General features: G+C 28.7%; 1 protein-coding gene across 3 annotated transcripts in view; it reads left to right on the top strand.

Annotated features, from left to right (window-relative positions):
• The window catches only part of LOC129976094 (alpha-tocopherol transfer protein-like), a 30250-nt gene extending 18824 nt beyond the window's left edge, over positions 1 to 11426 (top strand). For 2 of the 3 annotated variants that reach the window (XM_056089471.1, XM_056089473.1), the window contains exons 2-6: positions 3445 to 3660; positions 4695 to 4937; positions 5744 to 5937; positions 8905 to 9015; positions 10445 to 11426. In XM_056089471.1, the coding sequence (XP_055945446.1) occupies positions 3507 to 3660; positions 4695 to 4937; positions 5744 to 5937; positions 8905 to 9015; positions 10445 to 10639 (897 nt within the window). In that variant the 5' untranslated portion in view covers positions 3445 to 3506 and the 3' untranslated portion in view covers positions 10640 to 11426. Of the gene's footprint in view, positions 1 to 193; positions 315 to 3444; positions 3661 to 4694; positions 4938 to 5743; positions 5938 to 8904; positions 9016 to 10444 lie in introns of those variants that run through there. The other variant, XM_056089472.1, reaches the window with a different exon arrangement.
• Positions 11427 to 12248: the final 822 nt, after the last annotated feature.

The raw sequence follows: 12248 nt of genomic DNA, 5'->3' as shown, positions 1-12248 counted from the left end.
TCGACGAAAAGTTTTTTTTCTCCCCATATCGAACGTCGAAAGTCCAAGAAACTACGTATTTATGATGTTTCCGTTACTTTGGGAACCGAAGATATCAAAAATGGCGAGAGAGAAAAAAAAAATCCTTCGATCCTTTTGATACGTTTAACAAAAACATGTGTTATCAGACAAAAGTGACGTTAATATTTATATTATCTGAACGAATAAAAAGGAATTTCATGTCTGTTTAGAAATTAGAGCTTGTTTTGTTCGATTTAATAAAGATATCTGTGCATTCGGAAATTCTAAACGAACCCCCTGCCGTCTCTGACGAGGTAGTATTTATGATAATAATTGAACACCTGCTTTCTAATATTGTTTTCAAACTTTTTTTACTGTTTTAATGTTTTTATTTCTAAACTTCAAGTATAAAATTGGAAATATTTTAGATATTTAACATCATAATTTTATTTTTTAACATCATATTTAACATCATAATTTATTTTTAACAGGTCATAATTTTATTTTTACTTTGAATGTTATTTAATATTTTTCGAGTTTTAGGTCATTTATATATAAAGTAATAGAAATAAAATATTAATCCAAAATTGTTAATATCTATCTTTAAAATTTCTTTCAATTCTTTTAAATTTTTTAATGGGTGATATTTTAAAAAAAGATTTTTTGTAAATTCTTTAAAACAGTTTTGACCTGTTGATATTAAACTTTACTTTTTATTTTTAGAAAAAATAATGTTACAAAGAATTTAAACGCAGGAAATTTCATATCTCGCCCATATCGCATATCATGCATTTAATGTTTTTCTCAAATTGGCAACTGATGCATGGATTAACCAGTGCTTAGTTTTTGTTGACGCAAACAATCTATATCGAAATTAGGGTGTGTGTGTTTTTACAATCTATTGCATAAAATATCTCTAATAAATGATTTTATTTTATTTTCTGTTTAATAAATGCATTTAGAGAAATTACGATGATTTAAAGTGAATTAATTAAATAATAATGGAGAAAATGTACGTTCTCCCAATTTATGAAATTTACTTAATATAAAACTAATCAAACAATGCTAACTTTTTTAATCTAAAGCATGCATTTGGATTAATAGTATAATAATGTTTTGAATAATAGTAATTGCTTGAAATATATGTAAAACTATATAATCATATTACAATTTTTTTTCAAATATTACATTTTTTAAACTATGCTTGATTAAACTTGTAAACTAAGATAATATATCAAATGATATATAAAAAAAATTTCATCTGTTTCATAACATTTTAAATTCAAAAATTGTTTAATAATGTGTTATAAAAAAGATGAATTTCTTCAAAACTTTCATTGCCCTAGAACTGATAAATATGTTCAAAAATTGAATACATTACTTCATACAAGAAAAATGACAAATATTTTCCCATTCTTAATTGCTAATTTTATTGAAATATGATGCGATTATTTGCAATATTATAATTGTTAGTTTAAATATTTGAAAAGCCTTAATCTCTTAATTGTAAAGCAAGCAAACAATCAAAAAACGTACGTGGCTGAGTTGAACGTGCTCTAGATGATGTACAAGGATTTAAAGAGTACAAGGACAACCGATATCTCTGTTATGATAAAAAAAAAATGAATTGCAAAATGTAGGTCAGTGTGCAAATCTTAGATCAGTCTTCGCAGTACTTATAATCTATGAGTCAAAGAATGGTAGGATCTTATGAACTGATAAATAAAAAACACACCTGAAAGTAAAAATATGCGCAATTACGGCAATAATGAGATGCTGTTTAGATAGCGATAAAGATAACGATGAAATAATTAGATGTGAATAATTAAATTTCGATTTTCTATTGCATACTTATAATGAAAAATAAATTTTATCGTTTGGTCGTTTGATTAAATTGTTTAAGCTCTTAATTTTTACATTTTAAAGCATCAGCATCAGCAAATATGTAAAAACGAATAATCGTTTGGTTTTCACAGAATCTAAAATAATATTTAATTTCTAACAGTAGTCCTTTTATCTAAAATATTTTCTAACAGTAGTATTTCTAATAGTATAATTTTTATTATCTTTATCATCATCTATGTCTTATATTTTTATTATTCTAAAATAAATGCTTTGGCGTAAATTGGTGCTGTTTTGCTCCATCAAATAACAATAATTTTAATTCTAAACGCATATCTTCTGTCTGACCTTGCAAAGAAACTATAGTGTAATTTTAAAATTTAGGTGTTTAGATGCAATTATTATATTCATTAAAAGGCAAATTAATATGATTAAATATACAGGAAAAATGCCACGCTCCATCAGTTTCTAAGCTTTTTTAAAGTTAACGATATTCCAGAGTTTTATTTTCATTCTAATTATGGCTAGATCTTTGTATTTTTATTGTTTAAAAACGGAAATTTTTTTTAAATTATGCTAAATTGATCTTAATTTTATTATATCTGTCATGTTATTCCCAAATTTATCGCTTTATCAAGAAAATATAGTCTTTTAGAAGATCTAAATGCTTGACTGACTTACGTCCTCAAACTTTTATTCGCATTAATTTTTTTTTTGTTTAATATTTTATTTCTTAACTATGCTCCGCCAGTTTTTTTAGATTCCATTTAATTAATAAAACCAGTTGTACCTGACATTTTTTTTTTCATTTCGTGTACGTCAATAACTTACAAATATATAATATAGTTTTTAGAAAATACGTTGAGTGCCTTTTATAAAATGATGGCGATTTAAAATAAAATGTTTTGACCTAACCTGCTATCTTTTTTTAAAATTTTCATTAATTTTTTTAAAATTTCCATGTAAAAACTATCCCCAGCTATAATCTCAGAACTTGAAATAGTTAATCTAAAGTATTTTTCTTGAATTTAATTTTTCCATGCATCCTGTTCTTATTGAAAAAATTTGAAAACAAACTTTGCGTATTCAAGACAACAGCATCCAGAAAGCCACAACCGATCGCATCACAGCTGATTGATGCACTATGTGCTTCTACGCGCATGAAAAAGAGAGCAGAGAATTCTAATAACTTTATCTCTGAATGAGCAGTTTTATACAATCAAAAATCCTCCAATAGTAATATCCAATAAATATATATATATTATACTGTTTATAATATATTGATTGATTTTAAATAATTTATCATAATATCGAGGACTATTTTTCTGGAAGTGATAATGCACAGAATATATTTCCTTGCATTGCAACTTGATTCATCACTGATTGTTGTTTGATTATAGCGTTTTATTTTTTCAAGGAGACTAAAAAAACACAACAATTCGATATATCTGATAATTATTCATTTATTTTATGTTTTAAACAAATTTTAAAGAACAGTGTTTCCTCCTTTTATTGTGAATGGTTTGAATGATATGAATGAATTTGAAGTTTGGTGAAAATTTTTGCTTCTGGAAAACTAATAAGTTTACAATTCTCTTTCAGATTTGGTAGAAGTGTTTGAAGTTTTCCCATTTTGAGTTATCCATTCAATCAGTTTAGTAAAAATGCCTTCCGAACCAGAAAAGAAGGTGGTCAAAGCTCTGCCCTACGAGCTGGACTACATGACCGATGAACTCAGAAAGAGGGCCAAGTCGGAACTCTTCGAAGATGAAGACACCCGAGTGCACAGCCTCAAACTCCTCAAGAATATGTTGGATGGTAAGGAAAAATTAGACCATAATTTTTTGAGCCTGTATTGTTCTGAAAACAAATGTGTTGCTTGAAATTTTGATAGTTTCGCAAGTTCAATCACATTTATTTGTCCTACTCTTTGACGCATTCTTTTAAATTCGTGGTTGAAATCTATTTAAATGTTCCCCTGAATTTGTCGCCAATAGGGTAACCCAAAACAAGAGCAATAGTGTTTCTAACAATCCTATGAGCTGTATCGTTTGTCTTTTCAACCATCTTGATTTTTTTTAAAACTTTGGTGTCTTGGCATTGTTGGCATCATTGGCGTTGTGAAAAAGTACTTTAAAATAGATTTCTACCCAATTCATTTATATAAATTATTTATCGTAATTTAATTATTGTTATTTAAATCCAGCTTATTTTACAGTAATATTGTGGAAATAATATAGAGAATGTCCTTAAATTTATCATATCGTCGCAAATTAAAATATGTCATCAATTGTTTTGAATAACAACAAAATACTTTATCTAATATTATCTTTATCTTTTTTTTTATCGAAAATAGAATATTTTACTTAATTTTTTTAAACCTGAATATTATTCATAACTATAATTTAAATCAACAAAATATTATAACGCAAGAATAAATTAAATCACCTATTTCCAATGCAATACTCGAACCATCATATCTTTATGCTATCTGAAGATAATAAAATGGAATTTTTTTTATTGCTACCTGTCTTCAAAACCCGATAAAGACTCAATTTTACTTTCTTTTCAATCTCTTGGTCTTTCTTCAGGATTTTTCCTAGTTTCTCAATGACAGGACGTTCTATTGGTGTAACATAGACATATATTCTTTGTCACAATTAAATTCTAAGCAATGAAAATAGAAAGAGCTGTGAAGTGAAAACATCCCATCGAAATCATTACTTCAAAATATCATTGCACAACTAAACAGTTCTATTTTATTAGTTTTTATTTTTCGAAATTTTTATATAAAATACACTTTGGGATTTCACATCTTCAAAACTAATACATTTTTCTTTATGCCTTTTCAGACGAGAAAGGCCTCAACTGGCAAGACGATGACAGGTTCTTGCTGGCTTTCTTACGAGCAAGAAAATTCGATGTGAAGCGAGCCTGCAGTGTGGTCAAAAACTTCTACAACGTTATGAGGAAACACAGCGAACTCTATGAAAATTTTGACTACGCAAAAGTTAAAAGAACTTTGGAAGGATGCCACATCGGTTTCTTACCCTACAGGGACGAAGAAGGGTGTTGCATACTTGTTTTTTCCACAAGTAAGTACTGTTCTTTTCTTTTTATCATTCTGGTGAGTGCCATTGGGGGGGGGGGGAGATGACATGATATCTTAACTATTGAATTTATTATCTTATTTCTAAGTTAAAAAATGAAAGAACTACCAGTTTGTTTTTTTAATAAGAGGGTGCTTTGATTATTTAGTCTAGACTTTGGGGGTTGATGACGGTGGTTCATAGGTCCGTTTCTGATAAAGATTCACTATTCAAGACTCAAGTTGCTGTTGTTTTCAACACATTGGCGTGATCTTCTGGTTAAAATTTCTGTTATTTAATCTGTGTTCTGAATTCTGAGGGTCATTCTAGTATATAGGAAACCAAGCATCATTTCATGGAATAAATCAAATATGAAAACATATAATATTAAAAAAAAATTGTATACAGAAACGTTTTAATTCGAAAAATAAATGGAAATAATGAGCAATTTTGTAAAAAGCAATGTTTGTCCTACTGTGTTGAAAGTGCAATTTTTTTTTAAATCTAGAAAGAAAAATAACTGAAAATTAAGTTTTAAAGCACCGAAAAAACGATTATCCCGTTCCTGCTTTTTATTTTAAGATACTTCGTAACACATTTTGCTTTAAAAAAACAATCTAGTCTTGTTTCAGTTTTTGTAAAAATACTTCAACGCATCTTCATGAAGTAAAAATCTATTAGTAAATAAGAAAAAAATAAGCCCCTGATAGAAAACATAATATTTAAAAAAAATATTTCATTAGATTCTTAAAATTTGATATTTTTGATCATTTTCTTAAAATATATAATTAACAATTTTTTCCCCTCTTCAGAAAACTGGAATCCCTATGAGCATCCTTTGGGCGATGTTATGAGAGCTTTAACCTGCGGCCTTCTCAATGCTATTCGAAGTCCTTCCACACAGGTTGCTGGTTTCAAAGTGATCGTCGACTTCAGTGGCTTCACTTTCAGACAGCTGCCGCATGTATCTCCCACTTATCTATGGCTTTTTGCTGAAGCATTACAGGTAAAGATTGTATTAAATTCTTTGCATAGTAAAATGAGTGCTTAAAAATTGAAAACCATAATTTTCTGATAATTTTGTTCCATCGCACATAATTTCCTAACTTGTAATGTAATAATTATTTCCTATAAATAATTCTTGATTATTTTCTATAAAAACCGCCGCGCAGAGTATTTAAAAAATGCATAATTTAATACTCAGTGAGGGAAAAAAATGGTTTCTATTGAGTTATCGACTTTTTAGGTATTCGTTTTAAAAACTTTGAAAAGCACAAAATTTAATATGAAAGTTTATAAAGCGGTAAAAAAAATCAAACGATATTTTTTTGTTATTAAATTATATCTTACAACTAATTTTCTCATTTAATGTGTCCTTTTATCAAAGTCTATAACGGAATATAGCCAACAAAAGTGTCAGTAGTTTATGAATAGTGCCAGCAAAGTCAATTTATAACCCAACAGTTGAGCTTATGCCACACTTTGTAAACAGTGGGCCACTGTTAATGCTTCTTTTTATGATTTTACTGTTTATTCACTTGATTCTTTGAATCTGTTATGTTAACCTAAATCAAGCTTTTGATTTACTGCATTTGTCATAGTCGCGTTCGATATAATCATAGTAAATTCTGCCTTTTTTTGTATTTGTAAAAATTATTTTAAGGTTTACATTTGGCTTCGAATTTGTCTTATCGAGATATTATAAGTAAAAACATTTAAAACTTAAAAAATATGGATCAATACCAGCCAGTATTCGATTTAATTATTTTAGTCCGGACAATTTATTAAAACTTATATCAATTTATTTTTCCTTTATCAAATTTAAACACAATTTTTTTAAATAAGATTATATACAAAACAAATTTTGTCAGCAACGAAATCCATTTAAATCCCGAAATACTATTAAAACTCCCATATAACTTAAAAAGCCCTAGAAAAAGTTCGATTTATAAAATATATCAATATATAAAAAAAAATACATATAGGAAATGTATCACATTTTTATTACTAAAAACGGCTATGCGAATTTAATATTTCTTAGGTTTCATAAAGATTTTAAAGATTTAAAAATTTATTTTTTCAAATATGCAAAAATATCAATGTCTTAAGCTGATGATACCACAGCTAATTTTTTAATTTGCCCTCTTTCTTTTTCATATCATTTTCTAAACAATTTATTAAGCTTTATTTCCCTTTGGTATTTTAAAAGTTTTGTTTAAAAACATGATCAATATTTTTTAAATCTAATTTTATGTTGAATTTAAAATAAAATTATGTCTCCTAATTATGAAAGCGATTCGTTGAATAAAAAATAACACATTTTTGTCGGCAGATGTTCATTGTTTTTCATTAGCAACTTTCTGTCTATAAAGAATATCAATTTCAGTAAAAATAAGTTTAACAATCTTATTCAATTGATATTCCTTTATATATATAGATCTAGTGGTTATTTCTTACCAGAATAGCTTTTCATAGTTTTTTTTATTCGAAACTTTTTTTTCGATATATAGAAATTTTATTCGATATATGGAAACTGTTTTTCTAGTGATTATCCACGATTCTAGAAAATTATTTGATATACAGAGACTTTCAAAATATCGTAGTTCAGTTTATAAAAATTCTACAGTACATATTTTTTTTATAATAAGCGATTTCTTATTCACATATCGTTTATTCTCAATTTCACAATGGAATCGATATAAAGCATTAAATGTGACAACAATTGGTAAACATTTGCTAAATCGTTTGAAAATATTTCGAGTTCAGGCACGTGCTTGAAGGACTATAACATCCTTTGAATCTTTATCAGCACCTGCAATGTTTACAGTTAAAATGTTGAAATTCTTTGTACTTTGAAACAAGTCTTTATTTTTTTATATGAACGAATTTTGAAACTGTCATAGTTTTTTTGACTGAATGACCCAATTCCTCTCTATTTAGAGCAGAAAAAAGAAAAAAGTGCTGATAATTGCGTTTTAATCTATTATCACACTTTCCTTTAATAACTGTTTTATATTTCAAATGATAACCCCTTTAGCATCAAAACATACTGAAGAGCTTAACGGTAAATTCTAGAATCGAATAAAGAATAAATATCGGCATGTTTACTTTAGTTTGTTTTAGATGCCAATTTTTTTTTCACTCTTACATTAAAAAAATTCTTATGTAAAATATTTATACATGTTTTATAAGATTTTAAATGTAGAATGCATAATAGAAATTTTAAAAGTGAATTTTAAATCAATGCGCCACCGATAATTAACATAAAATTATCATAAATAATTTGTAATTAATTGAATTGAATATATTCGAAAAACTTACATGATGCTTTCTTATAAAGCAACTTTCGTTTAATTTACATTATATTTTTAATGCATTATCTGAATTAAACGAAAGTTGGAAGAAACAACTTAAGAACTTGTTTTTACTGAGAATAAGAATAACTATACATATAATTTTAAGAAGGAAAGAATTAAAACCATAATCATCAAATGTCTGGTTATATTAGATTATTGATATATGAAATTACCCTTGAGAAAATTTTAACAGCTGCAAACTTGTCTCTTGAAGTTAATGGATATTAAACACTAAAATAAATATTCGGTAATGATTAATTTTACAATCTACAAACAGCAAATATTTAAAAAGATTATTAAATATTTTTAAGGCAATCAATTAAAGACAGTCCAGTTGTTAACTCGGGAAAGAAACGATATCGATCATTGCGCGAGTTAAATAATTCTAAATACGATCCTAAAATATTTGAAAATAATTGATGTTTCAGAACAGACGCAATGTTGCGAATAGTTGTAAATAATAGCATCACCTCATTTCCTACGTGTTTTCTTTCAAATTCAACGTTAGAAGACTGACCTTAACATTGAAAACGAAAATTCGATTATACTTTGATTGAAACAATAAGTATCCTGAATTGGTAACAGTATGTCTGAATGGTATTTTTTTTTTCTTTTAGAACTGCTTTCCTGGTCGATTCCGCGCTGTTCACATGGTAAATGAAGGCCATCTGTTCGCTTACATCTGGGCAGTACTGAAACAACTCCTCAGCGCAAAACTGAAAGACAGAGTAAGTAGTCTTTATTTAATTCCTAAATGTGTTTTTATTGAACATCAGAAAAGCGAACAACAACTCAAGGAAAGCTATTTCATTTTCCTAAGATGACTGATAAACCGCTTGATGCCTAAACCGAATCTAAAAAGAATCCCACAAGAATTGCTGGAGAATCTGGCTTATCCCTCTCCCGTCGCTGCTAACTTGTTCTGGAACTTGCACTTCACTGAACCATACAGCTTAGTAAAAGGGCAATGTCCACTCTTGTCCAGTTTGACGTGTTCCGTTCAACCCTTCTAATATATCACTTGTTACTGATCATAGGAAATCAAATATCCCTTCATTTTAATGAAAACTATAATCCCCGCCTTTCCTCATTTTTATATCAGAGAATATCTCTCTTAATTTTTCATAGAAATCTGTTTACTAATTTAAAGAAAAATATTTTAAATTTTCAACTTAACATTAGTTAATGTTCTTAATCAGAAAATTTTTAATTATTGTTTTTTCTTTCGACAAAAATTTTTTTACGCTAAGACGCATATAAATCAGTTGAATTTAAATACAATAAATTTATATGGAAATGTTGTATTTAAAATAAAATAGTAAGTAGTGTAAGGCTGTAAAATTAAAAAATAATACGCCACCTAAACCGTCCAGTTAACTTTAGCTATACAATATTTCAAACATTTTATCTAGAGGTGGGTTTTAAAGGTTGATTGTTCATGATAATTTTAAGTGTTTCGTTTGTTTTTATTATGTAAATCACAACAATTCAACACCGATTTCAGCAGCGAAGATAAGCAAACAATTAGGAAATCTTAGTTAAATCGCAGATAAGTAACTGGCTACCAGCAGCAATGTTATCGACATGAGGACACTTTCAAATGGCTGAGCAAGAATCCACGCTGCAATCTTCTGATTTAGATTACTTATCTCATAAAAATAGGAAATCATGTTAAGAACAACAACAGAAAAATCATGGAAAACAAAATTGAAAAATAATATAGCATTAATTTAAACACAAACAGTTGCTAATTTTTTTTTATTTATAGTTCTTTAATTTAGTTACTGGAAATACTTTTCAAAACCTAAAAATAAGAAAGAAAAGAAAAAGAAAAAGAAAAAATTGTCAGTAAAAATGAACATTTAAAAAGTCTCAGACGATAAACATATTCCTAGAAATAAATTGAAATAAAAATTGAAAATAAGATTAAAAAAGAATTCAAAACAAGTAATTTAGAATCGTCAACTACGTTTCTTTTGTATTTATCTAACCCTGTTTTTCTTGCTTTTGCGTTTATTAACAACCAGAAAACATTTCCTTGAATCTCAAGGTTTTTGGAAAATAAATTACTTTTTAAAAACAGAGTTCTTTTCGTATTCGTCTAGTAATAAAATTTTTTTCCTCATTATTTATTTGTTTATTTAATTTATGTTTCAGTTCCACTTCCACGGAAAGAACATGAAAAAACTACACAAGTACATCACTCCCAGCGTTCTTCCAGCAGAATACGAAGGCGAGTTGCCCGAATTCAACAACTCAGAATGGTCAAAACACATGGAATCTACAGCGGACTATTTGACTACAATCTTTTCATACGGTTACGAAAAGAAAAACAACAAGAAGTCCAGGTGAAAAAAACGAAGGCCAAAACGTGAACTTTCGCCGTCTGCCGAACGAAATGACAGTTGTAGCCGGTTGTTTAAAGTTGCCGCCAGGCAAAATGTGTTTTCACGTTTTTTTCCACGTGATTTCATTGTATGATATTTAATGCATAAAAACATGCTTGCCTACATGTTGAAATGTTTCAACATGAAATGAATGGTGATATGATGATATAAAGAACAGTTATAAAATGAATTGATTGAGATAGCCATAACTATAGTATTCTTTTTTTTATTTATAACTTCGTAATATTTATTTTTGCAGATTTAGGAAAATTATTGGGGTTATAAGTTTGTATACCGGGGCTAAATAATGTGAATATTGGAAATTTGTTATTGTTTTGTTATTTAATTGTGTAACTTATTTATGCCGTTGTACATAAGTTTGCAATGTGCAATTTTGGAAACCAAATCCATACAGCACGCCGGCTTAAACTTTTTTAAGACCGTATTGTGATGCATTTTTGATTAAATGAAAAAAATTTCAAGATTATATTTTTGAATATTTGATCTCAATGGCTGTAAAAGAGATGGCGAAGCATTGTGATAGAATTTTTTATATTCGAAAATTCTGTTAGCAAATCCCTATTGTATTGTATAGCATGGCTGGGCTGGGCCAGGCTTTGTTGTGCCTTACGTCACGTGTACATAATTCATTGTTCTGTATATATTTAATTTTGTGTACTAACATTGTTTCTATGCTTCCTATTCTGTATTTATCATATTACTTAAGAATAAATTTGTTATGAAAGAAAAAATCAGCGTATTTGTTTTTTACATTTTTTAAATACTTTTGTTTAACTTCTTGTTTCATGCTTACGAAAAGAGAGTTTAGAAATCCATTTTTTATTCACTTCTTGATTTACTTTGGTCACGGAATGCGTGTTATTGAGACCTCATATTGCCAAAACCATGAATGAACAGTTCGACCACAGTGAATAGGGGAATTATTATTTTGATAGGTACAATCCCCAGACGAAAACAATGTCTGCACTGTAGAAGGCAGTTGGTCTGTCAAAAAAAAATGACATGGCCAATGCTTGTGACCCATCTATGTAACAAGGGGTATCCATGTAAGATAACTCCAAACCACGAGTTGAGGCTAAAAACCATTACAGAACACCCCTAAGCTTCACTGTAGGAAGGAGGAAATGTGGATTGTAGGTTTCTGTGGAGGGTTCGCCACATATAAACCAGTCCCGTGGTGGGGAATAGGAAGAAGCTGGATTCATGGAAAATCATATGTACTCGCCTTTTTCGATTTACATCTGTCATAAGGGGTTTTGCAATCTCTGCTCTGTTCCAAATATTTTGCTTATGCAATTCTTTTCGAACTGCATGGGTCGACACAGGGTTCTGTAGATGGCCATTCATCTCAACAGTCAGTTTTGCTGCAGTGGTCTCCCATCTGGTGGTCACAATCCTCCGTAATGTCTGCCTGTCTGTTGCAGTCAGTTTGGTTTTTCTTCCACAGTTCATTCTAGCAGATGTTATTTTTCCCTGATCGTTGTATGCTGTAATGGTCTTTGATATGATGTCTATTTATACACCTAACGGTTGTGCCACTGTGGTTACCGATG

Source organism: Argiope bruennichi, chromosome 7 (genome assembly GCF_947563725.1).
Source record: "Argiope bruennichi chromosome 7, qqArgBrue1.1, whole genome shotgun sequence".
In the NCBI taxonomy this organism is placed as follows: Eukaryota; Metazoa; Arthropoda; class Arachnida; order Araneae; family Araneidae; genus Argiope; species Argiope bruennichi.
The sequence above is the reverse complement of the archived record's forward strand: the minus strand, read 5'-3'. Positions and strand labels throughout refer to the sequence as shown.